This window comes from Mirounga leonina, unplaced genomic scaffold (assembly GCF_011800145.1).
Source record: "Mirounga leonina isolate KUSES-001 unplaced genomic scaffold, KU_Mleo_1.0 Mir_152, whole genome shotgun sequence".
NCBI classification, from domain to species: Eukaryota; Metazoa; Chordata; class Mammalia; order Carnivora; family Phocidae; genus Mirounga; species Mirounga leonina.
The window spans coordinates 10249492-10273977 of NW_023270380.1; the positions used below are offsets into that span (position 1 = coordinate 10249492).

General features: G+C 46.6%; 2 protein-coding genes across 2 annotated transcripts; both read right to left on the reverse strand.

Moving 5' to 3' along the window:
- Nucleotides 1-1534: 1534 nt before the first annotated feature.
- LOC118012953 (interferon-induced protein with tetratricopeptide repeats 1-like) lies at nucleotides 1535-22901 on the reverse strand. The gene is made up of 2 exons (XM_035008549.1): nucleotides 22746-22901; nucleotides 1535-3270 (listed from the first exon to the last, which is right to left on the reverse strand). Exons 1-2 carry the CDS (start codon nucleotides 22772-22774, stop codon nucleotides 1827-1829), a joined length of 1473 nt encoding a protein of 490 aa, XP_034864440.1. The 5' UTR covers nucleotides 22775-22901; the 3' UTR covers nucleotides 1535-1826.
- On the reverse strand, nucleotides 13708-22828 carry LOC118012952 (interferon-induced protein with tetratricopeptide repeats 3-like). Its single transcript, XM_035008548.1, has 2 exons — nucleotides 22746-22828; nucleotides 13708-15646 (listed from the first exon to the last, which is right to left on the reverse strand). The coding sequence occupies exons 1-2, from the start codon at nucleotides 22772-22774 to the stop codon at nucleotides 14188-14190; spliced, it is 1488 nt and encodes a 495-aa protein (XP_034864439.1). The 5' UTR covers nucleotides 22775-22828; the 3' UTR covers nucleotides 13708-14187.
- Nucleotides 22902-24486: the final 1585 nt, after the last annotated feature.

Sequence of the window (24486 nt, forward strand, 5' to 3'; positions counted from 1 at the left end):
AAATCCATTTCGGACTTCTGACCTCCAGGACTGTAAGATAATACATTTCTGTGGTTTTAAGCCACCAAGTTTGTAGTCACTTATTACAGCCACAGTAGGAAATAAATACACCCACTCCCAAAATATACATAAGAATGAAAAAGGTCATGTGGTTTCCTTATTTTTTCCTTTTAAAAATATTGCTCGGTGTGCAACCTCTTTTAATAAAATGTCATAATCAAAGGTGATTGTTACTGATGGTCTCTCAGATCATTTAGTATCCTTTTCCTATTTTTTTTTTTTTTAAGATTTTATTTATTTATTTGACACAGAAAGAGAGAGTGAGCACAGGAAGGGGGAGTGGCAGGCAGAGGCAGAGGGAGAAATAGGCTCCCTACAGAGCAGGGGGACCCCGATGTGGGGCTCGATCCCAGGACCCTGGGATCATGACCTGAGCCGAAGGCAGTCGCTTAACCAACTGAGCCACCCAGGCGCCCTCCTTTTCCTATTTCTTGTTCAGACCAGAAAATGACTGAATAAATAGTGCTTCAAAAGGCATAAAACTAGAGAAGCTGCTTGGAACAATTTGGCAATAAATGAACTTCCAAGCATCTTCATGGAGAAAGTTGACCTTGAATTGACTGTGCACTTGTTCTACTGTCTCTCTGTCTAGATTGTGAACTTCAGGAGGTTTGGGGAAATGTCTGCTTGCTTCATTGAAAGAGCAGAGTATGCCACTCCAAAATATGCCACGTTGGTGTATGGATTATTATTTTTATTTTTAAAGATTTTATTTATTCGAGAGAGAGAGAGAGAGTGTGCATGCACACGAGCAGGGAGAGGGGCAGAGGGAGAAGCAGGCTTCTTAGCAGGGAGCCTGATGTGGGTCCAATCCCAGGACCCTGAGATCATGACCTGAGCCAAAGGCAGATGCGTAGCTGACTGAGCCACCCAGGAGCCTGGCTTATGGATTATTTTCAGCTGAAGGCAATTAAGAAGCAGATGTAAGAAAAACTCTCTGCAATCCCCCTATCTGCCTGAAAGCAGTACATAAATTTGTAAAGGTGTCCCCTTACCCTCTCTACCCAGCGAGAGAGAAGTTGATTGCCTGAGACAACTCTAGGCCCTTATCAGCCCAGAGTCACTACTGGAGAAATCTACATGACAGACCTTATTAACTAGCTCTTATTTTCCACTAATCTCCCCCATATATTTACCTTCCTACAGTTTGCCACACTAGAAACTCAAGGTTCTTTTCCTTTTTCTTATCCCTTCTCTAAATGTAATGTTCGTTTGTTAGATGCTATGTAAGTCCAAGTTCTAACCACCCTTTGATTTACTCATCACTGGGCGTTCCCATGTGTATGTGAGATGCATGTGCTAATAAACCTCTGTTTTTCTCTTGTTAATCTGTCCTTGTCCGTCTCATTCAGGGTCCTGGCCAGTGAACCTAAGATGGGTAGAGTAAAAAGATTTTTTCCTCCCCCACATCACCATATTCAGTGTCTAACACTGAAAACTGTTTGTTGATAAAACAAATGAATTAAACATTTTATTTTATGGAAGTCCAGTGCTTTATTTGCTACAAATCTACTCAAAAAACTGTTTTTCTACTAGATAACATACACAGAGAAATGGTTCCTCTCACTCTCACATACAGAAATGTATATATATCTGTTTCACTATTCACTACTGAATACAAACAATATTTTATCAGGTTTGAGTATAAATGTTAAAAACTTGTATAACTATAGTAGATTACTTAATATGTTTCTGAAAGTAGCAAGCAGAAAAAATGATTAGAGTTAACACATTTACCTAAAAATCAAACAAAATGTGAACGTGGTTCATATTTCCACGGCTAGGGATTGTGTCTCAGAGTTCCCAAAGTCAGCAGCCAGCCGCAGGGCCTGCTCATAGTACTCCAGGGCCTTATTCATTTCTCCTTTGACTTTGTAGATGAACCCAAGAATGCTCAAGCTTTCTACATCTGATGCATTTCTACGAAGTTTCCTTAAAGCCAATTTCTCCAAAGAATTCATACTTTTATCCCTTAACAATGATGCCTTCTCTATTTTTACTGCTTTCAAATAATGGATAATTGCATTGACCTCAGATTTCTTTTGAAATTCCTGAAATTGACCATAGTAGAAATGTATCTTTTGCAGTTTTTCTTCTTCCAGTGATTTCAAGCAGAGTGCTTTTTGGTATGTGTCTTCAGCGCTTCTGTAGTCGTCAGCTTCTATGTACATACTTGCGAGGTGTATATAAGCAATGTCAAATGTGGGCTTTTGTTTCAGAGCAAATTGAAAATGAGATATGGCCATTCGTACCATTCTGTCAAAATTTTCTCTAACCTGTCCTCTGGGCTGCCAGTTGGCAGCTCTCTTTATTTCGATCATTTGTGCCCTGTAGCAAAGCCCTATCTGGTGGTGCAGGAAGGCAGAGGAGGGGGTGGCGCGCAGGGCCATTTTTAAGAGCCGAAGAGCTTTGTCCAGAGAGCCTTTTCTTCGGTAAAACTTGGCCGCATATCGGAAGACGTAGGTCTGCGAGGACATGTTGGTCAGTGCTTCTTCAATGTACTTTTCTCCTTCAGCTTCTTGGCCTACGTCCTGAAGCTTCAGGGCAAGGAGAGCCTTAATATATGCATCTTCTGGATTTAGCCTGATGGCCTCTTTCAGGGTCTGCAGACAGAATGCCTCACTGACCTGTGTTGCTTTGTTAAAGACGTCCAGGCGGTAGGTGGCGATCGCATAGCCAGTGCTAAATTCAGGGTTTTCCGGGTCCACTGCCAGAGCCTTCTCAAAGCAGGCCTGGGCCCGTTCATAGCTCTTTCCTCCACATTTCAGCAAGGCCCATCCCTCCTCACAGTCCATCTGGGGACACTCCACCCTGTAGCGGGAGGGAGCCTCGAACTCCTTGCAGGTGTTCTCCACCTTGTCCAGGTAAGCCTGGGCTTCTTCGGGTCTGCCCATGTGGTAATACAGCCAGGCGTAGTTGCCCCACGTGACCAGACGTCTCGCATCTGATTGGGCGGCACGTTCCTGCCGGATTAAGCCTTCAGCCTCCTGCAGGCTCCTCAGGGCTTCCTGGTTCTGGCCCGCCAGGTGCTTCACGTAGGCCAGCAGGTTGTGGATCCCCACGTTGTATTTGGTGTCTAGGAAATCAATCTCGTCCAAGATCCTGTTTTCCAGATCAGGCAGTTCGGTGTCCTCAACTAGCAACTCCCACGTAAAGTGACATCTCAGTTGAACCAGGCTCTCTTCAAGGGGATTCCCATTTGATCTGTCACTGAAAAAATAGACAACAATTATTTGTAATTTTAGGAGCGTTCAGTCTAATGGGAATGAAGCCAGCACTTTGAATAGTCAAATTCTACGCCGCAGTGCTCTTGTCTTCCCAGTATCTGTTGCCTCTCTGGCTTCTGTGGTCATTGACATAAAAACCCTGAGGAAATGCTCGTCACTTCATGGCACCACCAGGTAGGTTATGTGTTCTCTAGAAGGCAGCTCGAGAGATATTAATTCTGCTAATGTCAAAATCGTTTTAGCCCTACCCTCAACACTACAAAACCCTTCTCTCCCTCTGTGCCCTGTCAACACTGCGGTACATCCCTAATGCCGTCAGAAGAGAAGTGGAGACAGCTTCCCCTTGTGTTTGGCCTTTTTTGGGACCCCGCTGGACGGCATTCGCATTTTTGTCTGCGTTCAGACATGTTTATGGAGTGGCCTTGTTTTTGCCATAATCTGTCATGGTGTCAGGGTGGTCTCATCTGGTATTGATGTAATGTGAAGGTGCTATGGGAGGACACGGGTTCTTGCTGTGGGTTGCTGTCTAGCAACACCAGGGCCTAGCCTAGAGTGTCGGGCTGGCTCCCAGATGTCTGGGGCTCTTTCTTCTTTCTCTGCAGGCAACTTCTACATAATTGCTTCAGCACACAGAGGGGTGTCCTGACATTTCTTACGTTGAAGGTTATATAGACAAGAAGGATTAACCAGAAAAGGAATATCAAACAGGAAATGTATCTATTTTATGCATTCCAATATAAAGAATTTTTTAGGAAAAGTGTGTGCTTGAGAAGGAATGTAGTGCAAGATCTCTCTCTGGATGAGTTAAAGACATCTTTCTATCTCTCATCCAAGGAGGGACTTAGGCAATTTGCAGTAGACCACATCTGCCCGTTGCATTGTTCCTAGAACAATGTACTGGCCCTCTTAACATCTTATAAGCACAGGAGATGGCTTAGATCCACGTGTTCTTCCCCAATTCAACACATCTCAAGACTGCCCACAGATAGAGAATCCCAATCCCACTCCCAAAGTATACTCTAATGATAGAAGTAGCAGTAAAACTCTAAGCAAAATGGGAGCATGGAAATGGAGAGTGGAGTACCCAGGGGAGCCGAAGGAAGGGAACCAGGACCAAGATGGCCCACTGTGGGAGCAGAAGTTCACTTAAAGGGAACAGTGGCTTTTAGACAAACATTGTTTTACGTGGAGGGAGAAATCCGGGGGCATTCGAAAGCATGTCCGAGACCTGTCACTTGACAGAATCACCTGATGGCGGGAAATTCTCCAGACATATACCGTCTCCCCTACTTTAGGGCTATGTGCTCCGAATGCAAGAGGTTAAAGCTCCACCATGGAATAATTTTTATTCTAGATATGGGGCCAATGGGACACTTTTTTCCCCTCTGAGATCCACTTCATTCTTCCCCGGCTTGGGCACAATGAGAACTAGTAAGACATTTTGCCTTCATTTGCTTTTGTGCACACAGACCAGTGGTGCTCAGTGGTGAAGTCTATCTGGAATCACAGTGCCTGGGTTCAGTGCTGGACTTGGCCACTGTTGGCCATGTGATCACGGGCTAGTTGGTCCACCTTCCTAAGCTCTAATTCCTTACCTATAAAATCAGGAGAGTACTAGATCTTTCCTCACAGGTTGTGGTGAGACGAAATTCAATACACATGGCAAGCGTGTCTCACTGAAGAGCATTCAGCAATTAGGGGCGTTGCTTTCATGATGTGTCCCAAGTCACTCCATCTGGGCAGTGGGCAGTCTACACTGGCCTCCAGCTAGAGCCCTTTCCCATCTGGAGCATACGGAGCCATAACTCCACAGCATTTGGAGAATGCTGCCATGTTTCTGGTTGTGCAGTTACTGAGACAGGGTGCTGTGCTGTGAGCTTCAGGCCAGAGCAGTCTGGGTCTTCTGACCTTAGGGCCCAAGTCAGGGAGCCCTGGACGTGCCCACACACAGAGCCTGGCAAAGCCTCGGGGGCAGTAGGCATCCAGCCTTTCCCTGGGAAGGGCTGACCTGTGTGGGGGAGAAGAGATTTTTGGAAGGGGGATCTCTCCATTTCAGCTCTTTCCTTCTACTTCTGTATCAGAAGGGAGGTTTCTAGCAGGCCAGTTGAGTTTTACTTTCTGTAAATCGCCAGCCCTAATCCAAATCTGAAAGAAAGGCGTGGAAGTGTAAGCTGGTACTGACATGAAGTTTAGAAGGGCTGTTTGTACTGACAGCTGGGTGGCTCTGGAATTTTTGTGCATAAAATTATTATGCATAAACATTTTTTACTGAAGTATAGCTGACATGCAATATTGTATTAGTTTCAGGTGTAAACCATAGTCATTTGACATTTATATATATTTTGAAATAATCACCCATGATTAGTCTCGTGTCCACTTGTCACCGTTGAGAGCTGTTAAAATATTATTGACTCTATTTCCTATGCTGTACTTCACATCCCTTGACTTATCTATTGTATAACTGGAAGTCTGTGCCCCTTAGTCCCCTTCACCTATTGACATCTAGTGACAACTTGTCAGATAGACAGAGGAAGTGTTCATGTGTCCCGTGATTGCTATGATTCTGGCAGTACTCCTGCTTCTGTGGGGCTCTGGCTCAGCTGATCAGGTTTGCAGAATCTTGCCCACTGTCTCCTTGGGAAAAACAGACCCACGAGCTACATGGGACAGAGCAGCATCAGGGAGAGAAGAAACAGCCAATAAAGCGTGTGAGTGTGTCTACGTGTGTGCACGTGCGCTGATGTATATTCACAAATTAAAAAGAGCAATAATAGGGGCGCCTGGGTGGCTCAGTTGGTTAAGCGTCTGCCTTCAGCTCAGGTCATGATCCCAGGGTCCTGGGATTGAGCCCTGCACGGGCTCCCTGCTCAGTGGGGAGTCTGCTTCTCCCTCTGCCCTTCACTCTGCTTGTGCTGTCTCTCTCTCTTGCTCTTGCTCTCTCTCTCTCTCAAAAAAATAAATAAAATCTTTTAAAAATATATAAATAAACTTTACCAGTTGCTTCATCAGTTAAATAAAAGGGTTAGCCTTGGACAGTGGTTTGCAACCCTGGCTGCAAAATGGAAAGTTCCCTGGGAATCTTTGAAAAATAAAAACGGGTTCTGACACCTGAGCTGATCTCCAGTCCAACAAATCAGAATCTCTGAGAGGGAGGCCCAGGCATCAGAATTATCACTGATTGATGATTCATTCATTAATTAAGGGAGGAAGGAAGGAAGGAACTCCAAGGTAATTGTGTTGTTCAATAATTGTCACTAAAAACCACCGAGCTAGACTTTGGCTTCTCAGTGTGGTCTGTGGACCAGTGGCATCAGCATCAACTAAAGCTTAGGAAGTCCAGCATCTCAGGCCCCTCCACAGACCTCCTATATTAGAGTCCTCCTAATGTCCATGTGATTTGTTGGTATGTTAAAGTTTGAGAAGTACTTTCTTAGATAATCCCTAGGTCCTTTTCAGGCGGGAGCGCTATGCAAGAGTGGTCAGGAGCTCACTGCCAATACCTACCTGTCTTTCTATGAGGCTCCGAGTCAGTAACTTCATTCCCCCATGCCTTGGTGTCTCCATGTGCACCTTAATAATTCATACAATATGCTAAAGCAATGTAGGTCAAAGTGCTTTGACCTCTGGAGGTCAAAGCCTGGAGGTCAAACGTTGGAGATTACTCACTTTGGCAAATACATGCCATCACATCCATAAGAAAAAATATTCAGGCACCACGAACTACTCTTTTCTGAAAGGTACACTAATTTTCATACCATGTGAGGGGTTTTAATGGCTGTGTTTGAGCTACCATAAATTAGATTTCCGGCTGACTCCCTCGTGTTGTAGTTATGATTGGATTTTTGTGTCTATATTTTTACTTGTCAGTATTCATTCGCTTGGCATCGTCAATGTACCTTTTCAGGCACATTTACAAACGAACTAGGCTCAAGGTCTTGCGTAGCATGCTCTTATAATATCTATGAGATAGGTTATCAGGATCTAGGAGGCTAACAGTTTTAGACTTGTCTGAAATATCTTGGGACTCGGATATGACCTGTTTCCTCTTCTTGGGTGACTTGCCATCTAGGTGGAGAGACAAATTCATAAGCATTTAATTGTAACAAGAGCAGTCGACGTTGGTTGCTTTGTAATCACAGAGGAAGGGTTCTTTCTTCCTGAAAAACCTTCTTGGGTTAACTCTTAATCTTTCAACTGAACTGTTTTGCAGAAGCATAGTCCCCTGACTCCCTACGCAGAGAAGACTTCTAAGAATGTGTGCTGTGACCACACCTGGCTCTGGAGGGGGGGTGTTTTGAGGCTATGCAAAGGTGCAGGATGCTGGCTGCTCACTCTAAGGCTTCCAGAAGGCTCTAGCCTGGGACCGCCAAACCAGCACTTGTATCTCAAGTCATAGAAAACCTGCAGAAGCAGATACAAGGAATATGTGACTGTAAAAGTGCCAGCTGACCACCAGATTGATGTTCTGGAAATGAAACATTTTGTATGACAGGTGCCCCAATATGTGGTTAACATCCTTAGTGTCCAGCCAGGCATGTGTTTGTTTCAGGTGTCTTGGCACTGGCCTTCACCAAAGGTCATCAGTTGTTCGAGGGTCTTTAGGTCAGATCTAGCCGCTCACTGTTCCTAGGACAGGCAAAATACCACCTGGGGATTGGACTCACAGAAGCAGAGGTGCAGGGCTGGATTATACCCATCTCCTCTCAGTGAACTGGCTGATCAGGCACCACTGCTGGTGCCAAAATTGGAAGCGATCAAGACTCAACAGGTGAGGGAGTAAACAAACTGTGGTACGTTCTCACAACGGAATACTGTTCAGCAGTTAAAATGGATGCACTATCAAGCTATGAAGAGGACATGAAAGAACGTTAAATGCACACTGCTATGTGAAAGAAGCATCCTAAAAAGGCTATATATCCTGTATGAATCCAACTCTGTGACATCCTGGAAAAAGCTGAACTATAGGAAGGGTAAAAAGATCAGTGCTTGCCAGGGCTTTAGGAGAAGTGGTATAGTGGGGGCACAGGGCATTTTTAGGGCGATGAAACTCTTATGATGATAAAGTAATGGGAGATTCACAATGTTGTGTTCGATACAAAGAACCCTATTGTAAACCATGGACTCTAGTTAGGAGTAATGTATCAATATTGGTTCGTGTAGTTGGAGCTAATATATACACGAATGCATGTTCATAATAGGGGAATCTGGAGGAGGGGTGAGGGAGTGGAGGAGGGAGGTATATTAGAACTCTGTACTTCCCGTGCATTTTCCCATATATCTAAAAGTGCTCTAAAAATTGAGTTTATAAAGTGGGGGAGAAAAAAGACTTGGATTAAGGGAAAGTGATTATGGCAATAGGGAGACAGTTCTGGTCTTAAGATCTGCAAATGTCTGAAAGATTAGTTAGAAGAGGGCTTTTCCTTTATGTAGAGGTATAAACAAGGCTGGAAACAAGATGTTGGAGGGGAGGGGAGAGGGTGGCGAGATCAGGAAATCTTTCCTTGTTGTCAGCCAAGCTTGGAAAGGGATTGTTTGGCCTTCCAATACTTGTTAAACTTCAGGGGGGAGTCAAATTTCAGGCTCTCGTGGGGAAAGAGAGAGATTTGGCCAAGTTAAATTTACAGGCATTTTGTTCTGACTGATCATGGGGACAAATAATTCAACGAAACAAAATGGATACTGAGGCTGCAATCCCCTGGATAGCTTAACTCTTCACATTCTCAGACACCAGAGTTGGGGGGGCAGGCAGAGTTTTTGGCCGTAGCATTTGTCCAGTAGCACAGGACTCAGGTAGAGTTCAACACGGTCAACATCATTCCGGATTGTCAGGTGCTTGGTGCTGCCACTGCAGCATCCCAGTTCAATTATCTCTGGCCTCTCTGGGCTGCACGTGTTCATGGAGACAGGAGGCCCCGCACTAGACCGTGAAGCCTTAGAAAAATTCAACGAGGGGCGCCTGGGTGGCTCAGTAGGGTAAGCGTCTGATTTTGCTCAGGTCTCAGGGCCCCCATGTTGCGTCTGACTCCGCGCTCAGCCGGGAGTCAGCTTGTCTCTCTGCCCCCCGCCCCAGGCTTATGCACTCTCTCTCTCAAATAAATAAAGAAAATCTTAAAAAAGAAAAAAAGGAAGAAAAGGAAAATCCATTGACATTATGATGTCAGCAAATTCATTCTGCCAGGTTTGAGTACCAGCTGAGGGGGATTAGGTCTGCCAGTGACTTACTAACCCTGCATGAGGGTCTATAAGCCTCAGTCATCTTGCACCTCTGGAAGCCACGTCTTCCTTATGAACTCCTGCATGTACGTATGTAATTTAAACTATTTTTTCTCTTGTTCACCTGGCTCTGATCAGTTGGATTCATGGGCCCAGCCACTGAATGTAGGAGGTTAGAGGGAGAAAGATTTTTGCTCCCCTGCACTATATAAGCTCTACTTCCATTCATCCCTTTAAGTGATGCATCCCTGAGCTCCCCTAGGTGTATGGGTGGATGTCCCAGTTAACAAACAGCTGTTTTTCTCTTGCCAATCTTTCTTTCTTTTTTTTTTTTTAAAGATTATTTATTTATTTGAGAGAGAGAGAATGAGAGAGAACACATGAGAGGGGGGAGGGTCAGAGGGAGAAGCAGACTCCCTGCCGAGCAGAGAGCCCGATGTGGGACTCGATTCAGGGACTCCAGGATCATGACCTGAGCCGAAGGCAGTCACTTAACCAATTGAGCCACCCAGGCGCCCACCAATCTTTCTTTTGTCAGCCTAATTGGCAGGGCCCCTGCTGGACAACCTGGGAGTGTAGGTGAAAAAGATTTGTTTTCCTCCCTTACACTATCATAAAACTTAGCGGCGATTCTGCCGGCCTGCGTAGGATGTGAGTCCTTTTAGCATGTTGGCGAACCCCAGGGGGGTCGTGGGTCCCCTCAGTCTGTGCTTGAAGGACCCCCACCCACCCAAACACAGTGAAAGCACAGTTTGGGAAAAGGAAGGATAAAGGGGTAGGTACCTGTGGCATGCGAACACCAACGGGATGAACTGCAGGAAAGGGTTAACGTATCAGGCCTTAGACTATGATCCTTAGAAAGGCCTGCTTGCAAGATTTGGCCTTGGCTGGCATCTGGAAACTGGGATTTTGGGAATGTTCCCCCCATTCCCTAACCGATTAGTTTGGTTTACTGTGCCCACGATGTTTGTGCAAACCATGTGGTTAATGCTGACACCTGCTTTCCTCCTGGGAGTCTGGAATTTTGATATGTGCTAAGCAGGGGGTGCCCATGTGACGAGTCCCCAGTAAAATCCTTGGGCACTGGGGCTCCAACTAGCTTCAGACGTGTGGTCACATTTGATGCTGGAGGAATTAAGCACATCTGTAGGATTCTACTGGGACAGAACTCTGGGGAATTTGTGCCTAGGTTTCTCTCGCCTTCATCCCATGCACTCTTTCCCTGTGCTGAGTTTGCTGTTGTTGTAATAAGTCTAATGCTTGAGCAGGATGGTATGTTGAGTCCTGTGAGTCCTTCTAGTGAATCACCAAACCCAGGTGGGTGTCTTAGGGACCCCTGATGCCAACTTCCTGGGATTCTCATTGGAAAACACAATGTAGCAGCCTATTAGGGAATGGTAACTCCATCCAGTAGAGCAAAGGAGAGAGAAGACAGGCCACGACTTGCTGAGTGTGGCTCTCTCCACCCTTCCCAGTTTCCTATGAGAATGAATCGAAAATGAACTGCAGAGGAAAATCTTAAAGTCCGAGTCTAGTATACACTGAGAGTTTAAGAGATCTTTGCTGTCCGGGCCTGACTTTTACAAAATGGAGCTCCCTGTGTCAGCTGCTGGTGGTTCTGGAGGGGCTGTTTCAGCCCTGCACAGACATAATTCTAAATTTCTTTGCATGTAGCTTGAGGAGCATTACCACTCTCACGGTCCTGTGAATTTGCTGTATCAGGATGCATTTAAAAACCTGACACTAGATTGCAAAACACAGTGGGAAGGAGGAGTAAGATGGAAAGCCAGAATGCTCAGGAATCACACACAGGAGTCAATGTGAGGGAGGGGAATTTGGATTCAGTGGAGAAAATGACAGGAAAAGATTCTAGTAGAAATCCACAAATCGGGGCTCTGAACCGCCTTTGCAGTACAGCCTGAAACCTCTTGGCTTGTGCCAGCAAAATCAGGACATAGCACATCAGAATGCACAGAAATGCATGGGAGCAGGGCGGTTTGGTTTCATACGGTTATGGGCTTGAGTGTCAGTCATACCCTTCCCTAGCTGTGGGGCCTCGGACAAGTTAGCAAAACTTTCTGAGCCTTGTACCTTCCACACTGGTTTTTAGATGCTAGCAATGCGCTTAGCACAGATCCTAGTTCAGAGGCCAGCACATAACCTGCTATTGTTTTATTGTTACTGTTTTGTAGCTTGGGCACTTACTGTTTCATCTTCCCAGCACCCTCTCCTAGGATTCAGAGAAGTTGTCTTGGAAGATGTGACTCTGAGCTGGTCATAATGGCAGTGTCAGATTCTCAGGGGAGACAGTGTGTTCCTACATTCCTCAAAAGTTTTTGAGAGCCTCATTCATTCCAGGCACTATGGGGATGGGCATATAGTTGTGAGCAGAGGAGTTAGAGTCCCTGCTTCTCTGGAGCTGGTAAGCTTGAGGGGAGGAGTCCATGGTTTCCCCTGGGGAGACTGATCCCCCCCCCCACCCCGCTCCTCCAGTCGTCTGTTTTGTGGACAGCCCTGGAATCTGCTGGGACATGCTGTGTGACCACCAGCCGAGCCTGCCCCACAGCCTAGGTGGTAAAATGGCATCAGTCTCGGAGCTCTAAGTCCCCACCAGGTTACTAGTTGGGTAAGGTTGGATATGTTCCCAGGGAATAAGGGGGAGTGGATGTCTGTGAAAACCAGCAATTTATGTTACTCCCCTCTGGGTCTCCGGAGGCAGAGTTGTGCGAGGTCAGGGTCACACACCAGGAAGTGCAGATTGAGGGTATTCCCTCAGACAATGGTAGATTGTAGATGCAGAGGCATCTTTTCAATAAAATTGTCTGGGCAGCAAAATAAATCACAGCATACGTGTGTAGGTTAGGACCAGTCAACAGCAATTCTGGGATCGTCAATGCCGTCTGGAAGGTGGATGGGACTCTGAGCATGGAGGGACAGCCTGGGTGGTGTCCAGGATCCTTCTCGGAGTCATCTATGTATAATTCCTGGGGATGGGACCAGGTAACCCTGTTGGGGAAACCTCCAATCTCCCTGATCACCACTCTACTATTTAAAATCTGTGTCCTTGAGCACGTGTGTTTGCATATGGTAGGCCATTCCTCACCTACATGGCGCCCCCCCCACTGTCGCTGTAGCCAGTCCCCACCTTGCCCCCAACCCCACGCTCCTCCACGCTCTCAATGTTGGTTTCATATATTCATATTCCATGGACCCAGCAACTCCCCTGGAACTGGACACAAGAGACGGTGCTGCTGTAGGCCAAGGCTGGCCAGGAGTCAGCAATTGACTGCTGGGCACTCGGCTGCTCCCCCAGCCTTGCTGGAGCCAGCAGATAATTCAGGGCTGGGGGGCACCATCACCGAAGGCTGCTGCTTTTTTTTTTTTAATTTTTTTAAGATTTTATTTATTTGCGAGAGAGAGAATGAGAGACAGAGAGCATGAGAGGGAGGAGGGTCAGAGGGAGAAGCAGACTCCCTGCCGAGCAGGGAGCCCGATGCGGGACTCGATCCCTGGACTCCAGGATCATGACCTGAGCTGAAGGCAGTCGCTTAACCAACTGAGCCACCCAGGCGCCCAGTCTGCTGCTTTTATAGCCAATGTTGCTTATGAAGCACCTTCCCAGAACTCCCCTTCTGCATGAGGAAAGAGTCAAGTTTCTGACCCTCTACTCACAAAGGAGTTGGGAATGCCGGGCCCTCTGTCTTGTCTGGGAACTGGCATATAACAGTCTTCCTCTGTACACAGACAATCAGATGATACCACTAGGAGAGCATACGAATGCAGGCCTTGGAGTGGGGCGAGGAGAGGTGGATAGTTGCTGTATGGTGGACGGCACTGTGGGTTTCCCCAGCGGGGAGATGAATACTTGAATATTTTCATTCGCTCAGGAGGGTGAAGACCTTTGTCTCCAGCCAGCCTCGTACTGGTGTCCCCTACACACGGTCAGGGAGGCCACTGCCCAGGTATTTCTGGGTGCACAGCCACTCTGCTCAGTAGCAGCAGCTGCTGACTGGGCCCTGGGCTCAGCCGAGGCCCTGGCCTGGAACAGAAGTCAAGGGCAGGCCGGTTCCACCTTGGAGCTCCCATGGGCACATCGAGAATGGTACGGTACGGCTGTATCATTACCCACTGTTCCTAGACAGTGTCCCGGAGAGAAACTTGGGGAATGAGTATTACCCTTAGTCACACATGCAAACCACACACTTTCTTCAATCCTGAGTCACAATTTTAAAATTTATTGTAGCATCACTATCCAGAACACATATTTACTGGAGTGTCGCAATCGAGAATATATATAAACACATGGCTGAAGCCAAGAGGAAGACATAAGGAATATTCCAGGGTTAGTTCAAAGGTGGTCTTTCAGGGGCTCCAGAAGGCTAGATAGCAAAGGGGCAGAGTCCGGGAGAGCTGTTGGCAGGCAGTGGCCAGCTAAGAGTCTCAGTAAGGACAGAGATGGGGGAGATCTGATGAATGGAGGGCAAACTAAGAATGAGTCAGCGTCACGCAGGCCGAAGCCCTGTGTCCACGGGTAATTTTGTTGTAAGGCCCACAGGCTAGAGGGGTGTGCGCGGCTGGGATGGAAAGGGGAGACAGATACGAGGAAGCAACTCTACAAAAATGTACCCTAAAGCAGTCCTGGGGTGTCGCGGGTTCCCTGACTGTGCTCCCATCCCTCCTCTGTGTTTCAGCTCAGGGTTCCGGGAACTCTGGGAGTGGGGTTGTGTGGGCCCCGGCCCACTGCCTCACTGCCTTCTTCAAGCTCAGCCAGTGGCAGGAGAAGGCTGCCTATGCCTGTGGGGCTGTTCCTTAGGAGGTAGCCCAGCTCCTTCTCGTAACATTCGGCTGCCTGCAGCAGCTCTCCATTCAGCTTGTGGATTAATCCTTGGAGATACCAAGAATTTGGTGCATTTTGTGGAAGCTGATTTCCAGCGGTGTTCTGTGGTGGGTATTCCGTCTTTCCTTCCTCTGTTGCTTTTGTGCTTGTGGGCAAACCCTCCAAATTACATTGGGTAGCAGTGTCTTTAGACTTCCCGTGACGCCCCTGAAAGTCGCGATAGTGCTGGTGGGGTTGTTGCCTCTGAGTGCCGGGGAGCTCCTTACTGCAAGCTATCTGATAATAGTCTTCTGTTTCCAGGAGCTCATCAGAATATGCATACAGCGGATCTACTCCCTTCTCGATAGCTTTAATCACATAGTCAATAGCACACTGCTTTAGTTCTCCAATCTTCTCTCCATTCCTACTAGCTTCAGATTCTCCCGTATCCTGAATTTGTTTGATTTTGGCCCTATAGCAGCACGCAATCTGGTGATAGAGGTAACCATTGTTTGGAATGGATTTCGATGCCCTTAGAAACAGTTCAATAGCTTTGTCTAGATCACCTTTTTTTTGATAAAATGTGGCTGCATTGCGAAGGACATCTGGTTGGCAAGGCGTGTTCTCCAGGGCTTCCAGAACCAACTGCTCCCCGTCAGCTTCTTCATTCATCGTCTGCAATTTCAGGGCCAAGAGCACTTTGATGTATTGATTGTCGGGATTCAGCTCAAGGGCCTGCTTCAGAGCATCCATGGAGAGTGGCTTCTGTAGTTTATTATCCAGACAGTATGTCGCGATGGCCAGCCCAGAAGAGAATTCTGGGTTGTTGGGCTTCTCCTCCAGAGCTTTCTCAAAACACACCTTGGCCCTTTCATTGTGCTTTGCCCCACACTTCAGCCGTGTCCACCCTTCTTCGCAGTCAAGCTCGGGACACTCGATGCTGTATGGGTTTGAAAACTTCTCGCAGGTTCGTCTCACCTTGTCGACATACATCTGAGCGTCTGCATGTCTGCCCAGGTGATAGTAGACCCAGGCGTAGTTACCCCAGGTGACCAGACTTTGGGTTTCCGCTTGATCCGGGTGCTCCCGCTGGATCAGCTCCTCCGCCTGGCGCAGGTGCTCCAGCGCCGCCTCGCTGTGCCCATTCAGGTGGTTTACGTAGGCCAAGAAATTGTACATTGTAGCTTTGGACTCCGTGTTTAAGAATTCAATCTGGTGACACACTGTATCTTCTAGATCACCTGAGACACTGTCTTTCTTAAGTAAGTTCCAGGTGAAATGGCATTTCAGCTGTGGAAGGGTTTTCTCCAGAGAATCCTTGTTGACCTCACTGTGGAGAAAATAAACCCGGTCACTGTGATGGCGCGACTGCTAAGCATTGCACCTGGGACGCAGTTACAGGTTGGTTTTGTGTGTCGGCTTGCCAGGCTGTGGGACCCCCGATGTCTAGTTAAACATTAGTTCTGGGGGGGTGTGTGTGATGGTGTCCCCAGGAGAGATTAGCAGCTGACTCAGTGGACTGAATGAAAGCAGACCTCCCTCCCCCGTGTGGATGGGCCTCACCGCGTTTGCTGAGGGCCTGAGTAGAACCCAAAGGCAGAGGAAGTGTGAATTCCGTCTGTCTGGCCGTGTGAGCTGGACATTGGTCTTCTCCTCTCCTTAGACTGGAGCTTATACCGTCGGCATTCCTGGTTCTCAGGCCTTCAGACTTGGACGGGAGCCCTATGGCATTATCCCTCCAGTTCTCGGGCCTTTGGACTCTGACTAGAATTACACTGTTGGCTCTCTCCTGGGTCTGTAGCTTGTGGACAGCAGGCCACGATTATGATCCTCGGCTTCCATAATCATGTGAGCCAATTCTTTTTTTTTTTTTTTTTTTAAGATTTTATTTATTTATTTGACAGAGAGAGACACAGCGAGAGAGGGAACATAAGCAGCGGGAGTGGGAGAGGGAGAAGCAGGCTTCCCGCCGAGCGGGGAGCCCGATGTGGGGCTCGATCCCAGGACCCTGGGATCATGACCTGAGCTGAAAGCAGATGCTTAAACATCTGAGCCACCCAGGCGCCCCAGCAGACTATATTTTAAGCACTTATTGATAAAGATTCTCTCTCCAAGATAAAACATCTTCCCACCCTGTCATATATAAGCTCCGGGAGATGTCAATGGCTCCTGAAGTATAGAGCAAGCAGAAAAGCTCACTCTACGTTCCTGAACCCGTGAGAGAGCCCTGAGGATGGAACGCTTTGGGATATTTCATCCATACCACAGCTTCACCAATGCTAGAGCTGACCATGCTAGGACATTTATGGTAACAAAAGGCAGTTTATTCAGGAAGATAGGCAACTACTTAAGTGGAGGAGTAAAAAGGTATGCTTTCAAACGTAAGTTATATACTTAAAATAATCTGTTATAAGATGTTTTATTTAAGCCTCATGGTAGCCACAAAGAAAAACCTGTCCTAAATACACAAAAAGGTAAAGAGAAAAGAATACAAGCATACCTCTACTATAGGGAAGCATTAAATCACAGAGGAATAGAGCAAGGGAATAGGAAGGAAGCAAAAGGTTTATAAAACAGGCAGAAAACAAGGAACAAAGTGGCCATAGTAAGTCTGTAACTATCCAGAATTGCTTCACATATAAAGGAACTAAATTCTCCAATCGAAAGAAATAGAAGGGCTGAACAGATGTAAAGAACACATGCTGCCTTCAGCTTTCAGGACACACAGACCGAAAGTGAGGGCAGGCACAGTTACTCCATGCAAACCAAAGAGAGCAGCGGTGCCTCTACGTATATTGGACAAAACAGACTTCAAGTCAAAGAGGAGAAAGAAAGTCATTATGTAATGACAAAGCAGTCAATCCAAGAATAGGATAGGATATCTAATAAGTGTTTATGCACCCAACACATGAGCACTGAAATCTATAAAGCAAATATTAATAGACTGGAAGGGGGATGGACAGCAAGACAGGAGCAGGAAGGGACTTCTATATCCCTTTTCCACAGTGGATAGATCATCCAGGCAGAAATGAATAAAGAAACATCGGGCTTAACACTTTAGATCAGATGAACTTAGACGTTTATAGAACATTCCATCCAACAGCAGCAAAATATACCATCCTCTGAAAGTGCACATGGGACCCTCTCTAGGATAGATCATGTGTTAGGCCACAAAGCAAATCTTAAAATTTAGGAAGACTGAAGTCATATCAGGCATCTTGTCTTGTCTTTTTTTTAGATTTATTTATTTATTTTAGAGAAAGAGAGAGCGTGTGTGGGGAGGAGCAGAGGGAGAGGGAGAGAGAGAATCCCAAGCCGACTTCCCGCTGAGCGCAGAGCCTGACACGGAGCTCTATCCCACGACCCTGGGATCGTGACCTGAGCCAAAACCCAGAGTCAGGCGCTCAACCAACTGAGCCACCCAGGCGCCCCTACTTATTGCCTTTTTAAAAACCAATACGCATTTGCCAAGGCTTCCTCACTTACTAATTTAGCTCACATGTGCTTTTGGAAAGTTTCTCTAAATGCTCTTTATAGGGCGCCTGGGTGGCTCAGTTGGTTAAGCGACTGCCTTCGGCTCAGGTCATGATCCCAGGGTCCTGGGATCGAGTCCCACATCAGGCTCCCGGCTCAGCGGGGAGCCTGCTTCTCCCTCTGACCCTCTCCCCTCTCACGCTGTTTCTCTCTCGCTTGCTCTCTAATAAATAAATAAATAAAATCTTTAAAAAAAAATAAATGCTCTTTATATGTATATGTGTGCAATTTATGAAGTTACTGAGCAATAATTGAATTCAGATATTGAAAGGGAAAAAAAGCAATCGGGTAGGATGACTGTGGCAGAAACTTAATAAAGAGAATGTGTAAGTTCAAGTAAAACATGGGGTGTTGGATGCCCTTCCTACCTGGAGATTCTAAATCTACGAGAAACCCTGGGGAGGTGGGAGTCCCTCTGGCCCAGGAAGAGACTTCTCAGGGCCTCCAGCTGCAGCCATGAGGTTTTGCTGAGCAAAGCAGATAAAACCGGCAGTGCTAGTCCTTAGGAAATACCCATATTTAACCCACCGGCGCTCCTTCTTGCTTCTCTTCCCCACCTTCCTGGATGGTGACAGTCTGTTGGCAGGACCCACGGACCCCAGCGTCGATGCCACTTCTTCTCCCAAGGCCTAGTCAAAGCCATCACTAGAGTAGAATCTTGAAATGTTCAGAAAGAGGCCCTTAACCTCATAATGATAAGAACAGGAATTTCTGAGGCAGCTTGTCGCATGGGATGTGTGCAGGGACAGGCAGACCGCATGCCCAATTAGTTGGTCAGAACAGGCACCACTCAGGGAGCCCATCACTTTAGAAAGTGAGCCCAGGAACTCTCCAGAGCAGAGCTGATCCCACTCTGATGTGCACAGGGACCAGATCACCCAAGGGCCTTGTGCAGATGCAGATCTGGATTCCGTAGGGGTGGGATACTGCCTTTGTATCAACCTGCCGGGGGATATCAGACTCAGACCACACTGCGAGTAGGAGTAGTAAGGCTCCAGGAAGATTTCCCCCTTTGGCCGAGATTTCTAATCACCAGTTTCTCATCCTCAAACACCCGTTCAATGGGCAAGCCTTGCTTTGTATCAGTGTCCTTCCCAGGCCACCCACTCCCCACCCACTCTGGGTGTCTTGCCCTCACACTTATGTACATACCATGGGGTAGGCGAAGTATCTGTGGTCCTCTTTAAATACATATTTTTTTTCTTAAATAAATAAATAAATACATACATACGTATTTTTTTTCTAGGCTTTGTTTCTGATCTACTCAATCTGGATTTCAGAATGCAGGGCCTGTTACTGTGCATTCTAACAGAGCACCCAGCTCAGTTGGGATACCCGCCATCTGCTACGGTTTGAGATACTGCAACACTTTCTCCCTGTTCATCGTCAGCAGGGGAGGCCTGTGGATGGGTTCAGGTCAGTAAGAGGAGGCCTCAGGTACACGCCGTCAGCTCAGAAGAATTTTTTTTCTACTGTTCTAGGTTCTTCGGCTAGTCTAGTAATTAAATTGACATAAGACAGATGAGCAGGGGAGAAAAGATTCAATTTCATGTGTGCAGGAGCCCCATACAAGTCTAAGACCCAAAGGCAGTCAGGCAGCAGAGTCTCATGTACCATCCTCAGCTGAGGAGTGGACGGGGGCCTGGGATTTCAAGGCAGTGGGGAGTCAGTCATTCCCGGGAAGACGAGTACAGAGGGCTGGTAATCAGCCTTTGCCCTGCTGTGCATGCAAGTCTTTCAGATAAAGAGTTATCTCTGGGCAGGCCCCCTATCGAAATTCTGTCAGGCAGTGAAGGGAGAGGTAAAGGTTTTTCTGGAGCCTGCTGGGTCTCGATTGCCTTTAGCTCAAAATAACCCACAAGCCAAAGGGGCACATTTTGGACTGGTATTTCTTCCTCCCCTCCGACATAGTTTCTCAGTTCTGAAAGAGCAGATTTCCGGGGAAGGGCAGCCTTATTATGAACTGGGGTTGTGCAATGCTGACTTAGTCATCGGCACCTTTGCAGAGAAGTAAGCACACTTTTGAAATAACCACAACCACCCCAACAAAACTCGCTGACTCAGTCTTTTCACCCAAGAAACAAAACAGGGGCCAGGACCTCCTGTAACTGTGCTGCATCCAGCCCCCTCCCGGCCCTTTTGACAGGATTTTGCCTGAAGGATCTCCCTCGGGGCTCTCTCAACAGCTCCTGCTCCTTCCCACCCGCCAGGTCCCCTGGGAGCACTTCCCTCAGGGTCTGTAAGTCAGAACTGGGCCACAGAAATAAAAACGCATGAACTGTTAAGATAGGCAAGCACTGAATCGGCATCATTCGGGAAGCTGCATGCAAGAACAAGATTTGTGGGACATTCTCAACGTTCTGTCAGAAAAGTAGGGCAGATTTACCTCATGATGGCTATTTCTCTCAATTCTGAAAAGCTGGGGTCCAGGCTGATTTTATTTTCTGCTCGTGGATCGAAAGCGGATGCTGAAGAGGCTTCCACCTGGGGAAGCTAGCCCTGAGGTCTGTGCTTTTATCAAACAGGAAAGGACAATGAGCCTGATGTCATGCTATCTAGATCCGCTCCAAGGAGAAGCTGAAACTGAATGTGTCAGAGCTGAAGTCACCATCTGCTGGGACCGGGGTTCCACGCAAGCTGTTTGGGGATTTGGAAAAACGCATTGTGGATATAGGCCCTAGTCCCAGAGCGTCTGTTGAAATCTGGGGGTGGGCCTGGGCTCAGGAATCTGCATTTGTACAAGCCTCCTGGGAATTCTGTACCTGCAGGAACCCCTCCCTGTACCACATTTTGAGAAGCACTGTTCCAGAGAGATTTTGAAAAGCAGTTTCCCATGTACTTGTCAGAGATAATGTAGTGTATCAACCGGTGAGTCAAACAATCTAGAATAAAGGAACATGACCACAAGACACCTGGATTTCTGTTCTCTCTTTGACCTGCTCTGGAATATTTCCTAAAATCCTGTCACTAAGCCTCATTTCCTTTCATTCAAAATGTCCCTGAATGAATTTACTTTTTCCTTCCATCCAAGTTATAGGGAACTATGCCCTGGGGAGATCCCCTTTTCCTTCTTCTAAGGTGTGGCTCTGTGCACTCTAAGGTGTGAGTTTCCCTCAAAGACAGCCATCCTCATTCTCCAAATAGGGCCACTGAGAGCCTAGTCTTTTTAGTCCCCGCCCCTTCTCTCTAATGGGAGCATAATTAAAAGAATTAAGACACTCCACACTCTTGGCCCTTATGCACAGTTACAAGATGCTCAGCATTAATGACCTGCTCTGACACTTAACTCTCTTAGGCAAGTAATTTGCCCTAGGAGCCTCATTTCGCTCATCTCGAAAATGAGGCTAATAAAAAAAATCACAGTTCTTCCTTCCTCGGGCGATTGGGAAGATGATCTGAACGTGGAAAGGACTTTGAACAGAGTAGGGCTACCGACTGCTGACCACATAGAAACTGTTACCGCCACGATCGCTGGCATATTAGTGTCATAGTTCTAAGTGAATTTTTCATGGGGCAGAGGAGGGTGTCCATCAGCCGGCCGGCAGGTGCTAGGGCTTTCCCCGAGGTGCTTTTCCCCTTTGGCAATTTTAAGCCCTGTTGTCAAGGAGCAGCCCAACCTGCCCCTGTCCCTACAGCCTCTGGGGACAGGGCAGCTTGATGTGGGCATTAGTCCAGCAGAGTCTAGAGAGCCCCTACCCCCCAGACTTCCTCAGGTCAGGGGCTCTGGACACACCCAAGCACAGGCCGCTGTAAAGCCTCTTCGGCAAACCTGCAAACACGGCGCTGGGCAGGGCCACGTTTTCTGGTCAGCCCCGCTCATGGAGACACATAGTTAGGAAAGCATAACCCGAGGCACTTGGCAGTGACTTCCTCTTACCCAGCCCATCCCCAAATACCAGCCCCCTCAGAGCATTTGGCGGGGGAGGGGGGGGCTTTCTTTCCTCACTCCCTGAGTGGTCACTGGGATCCTCCCTCCCCATGGGTGTTTGATGGGAACAGTTTCTTCTTCTCTCAGCTCTATCTGATGGCAGATCTTAAGCATGTCTACATGCATTTTAAAAAACCAAGTTTGCTAAGATTATACTTTACATACAATAAAATTTTAAGTGTACAGTTTGATGAATTTTAACCAATGTATATAGCCAAGCAACCACCACCATTATCTCCTTACAGACTCGATCTCATCCCCAAAGATTCCCCAGTGTGCCCTCCTGGCCAGCGCCAACCCTCCGCACCATCCCAGGCAACCACTGACCTGCTTTCCATCACTAGACATTATTACATCAGTATTAAAAAAGAGATTAGGTCATTATGTTTTGATGGGAGATTGCTTGCTGCTCCCCAGCTCTGATCACAGAAATAAAACAAACCCTAAGCTTCTTGTTTTGTTTTCGTAAAAGATTTCTGGAAAAATGCCCATCTGTAATAATTGTTTCTTCAACTTCCCACCTAGGACTGATCAAACGTTTCAGAACAAAATTCTTCTCAGCAGGAGTTGCGTTTGCACTACCAATTCCACCTATAATAATATCTGTTGAAAAGAAATGCTTCCTTTTAAAAAGGCAAGAAGGTTTTAACCTCTTAGTCCTTTCAAAGAAAACCACCACCAAAAAGCCCATAACGAGTAATTCCCCCGAGGTCTAACTCTGAATCTGCAAACTGTGCCCAAGTGGGTCTAACACTCCTGCCAAGCCTTTCTGTCATCCGGGCTCCCAGCTAGGGGAGCAGTTCTAGAAGCTCCAGGAGCCTGAGTGTGTCCACTGGAAAAAAAAAAAAAACACAGAGAAAGCGCACGCTTCATCCATGAGCAACCGGACCACACAGGACCCTGCATGCACCCAGAAGCTCAGTTTACAATCTGCATCCAAGATCTGATGCATTCCTGTGTCACTGACCTCATGTCTGCCATCTGCTTATCTTCCATTCTGAAAAGCGGGGCTCCCAGCTGATTCGTTCTTCTGAAATTTTCGGAGTCTGCCTCAAGTCAGTGCTGAAGGAGCTATATAAGGAGTGTGGGGGCCGCGGAGGGGGGCACATCAGCTGATGTTTTCTCCCTTTTTCTGAGCGATTGCCTCAGTGAAAGGAAATGGAAATGGAAAGTGAAACTGATTCAGTTCAAGAGGAGGAAAAGAAAACTTAAGGTGGAAATCTGTGATGACTCAGTCAAACATGTCCTTTAAAAACATGACTCTGAAACTTACAGTTGGAGAGAATGTGAAAGCACGCCCAGGAATCTGACCATAAATCTAGGGCAAGTCCCAGGAAATGGCTTTTCTTTTCTTGCAAGGGAACATTTTATTTATCGTGTTTGAAAACAAAACAAAACAAAACCCATTAAATACAATAAAGTCATACAGGTACAAGATACAAGAAAAATATTTTTAAAATAACTTGTTTTTCTATTGAAAATGAAAAAGAAAAATTTAATGAAAAACCTAGAATGAGGAAACAAAAATATAAATGTTACGGTGTTTGTGTGTCACCTAGTATTGAATCCCTAGTGTTGAATCAAATGCTAATTAAAGTGTTACTTTGAAGGCATTTTGTAAACATGACATATTCGATTGACTTTTTTCTCAAAATTAAAAACTTATTTTTTTTTTCTAAAGAGAATGAGATTGAGCGCTGGGTGAGAGGGGCAGAGAGAGAGGGAGAGAGAGAATACCAAGCAGACTCCACGCCCGGTGCGGAGCCCAACACGGGGCTCTATCTCATGACCCTGAGATCGTGACCTGAGCCAAAGTCAAGAGTTGGCCACTCAGCCAACTGAGCCACCTGGGTGCCCCCAAAACTTTTATTTTAGTGTAGCTGACACACAATATTGCATCAGTTTCAGATGTACAACTCAGTGATTTGACAATCGCATACATTACGCTACGCTCCCCACAAGTGTGGCTGCCGTCCGTCCCGTTACATCACTATGACAGTATCACTGACTATTCCTCACGCTCTGCTTTTTATTCCCCTGACTTACTCATTGCACAACTGGAGGCTGTGTCTCCCTCTCCCCTTCACCTGTTTGGCCCAACCTCCCACCTCCCTTCTCTCTGGCAACCGTCAGTTTGTTCTCTGTATTTACAGTTCTGATTCTGCTTTTTGTTTGTTTATTCTTTTTTTTAAGTTTCCACTTACAAATGAAATCCTATGCTATTTGTCTGAGTCTGATTATTTCACTTAGCATAATACCTTCTAGGTCCATCCATGTTGTCTCAAGTGGCATGATCTCATCCTTTTTTGGGGCTATGTAATATTCCTCTGTGTGTGTGTGTGTGTGTGTGCGTGCGTGCACACGCACACACCTTCCTTATCCATTCATCTAATTATAGACACTTAGGTTGCTTCCATATCTTGGCTATTGTAAATAATGCTGCAATAAACATAAGGATGCAGATATCTTTTGAAATTAGTGTTTTCATTTTCTTTGGGTAAATATCCAGTAGTGGAATTATTGGATCACATACTGTTTCTAATTTTATTTCTTTGAGGAAACTCCATACTGTTTTCCACAGTGACTGCACCAATTTACATTCCCACCAATGGTGCACAAGAGTTCCTTTTTTCCCCCACATCCTTGCCAAGGATGTGTTATTTCTTGTCATTTTGATTTTAGCCATTCTGACTGGTATAAGGTAATAT

Excerpts from the sequence above, each read along its gene's own strand:
- LOC118012953 (XM_035008549.1), bottom strand. The coding sequence starts at position 22,774 with ATGGAAGATAAGCAGATGGCAGACATGAG. Across the intron at positions 3,271-22,745 it reads AAGCAGATGGCAGACATGAG|TGACAGATCAAATGGGAATC; the intron begins GTCAGTGACACA and ends CTATTTTTTCAG.
- LOC118012952 (XM_035008548.1), bottom strand. The coding sequence starts at position 22,774 with ATGGAAGATAAGCAGATGGCAGACATGAG. Across the intron at positions 15,647-22,745 it reads AAGCAGATGGCAGACATGAG|TGAGGTCAACAAGGATTCTC; the intron begins GTCAGTGACACA and ends TTTTCTCCACAG.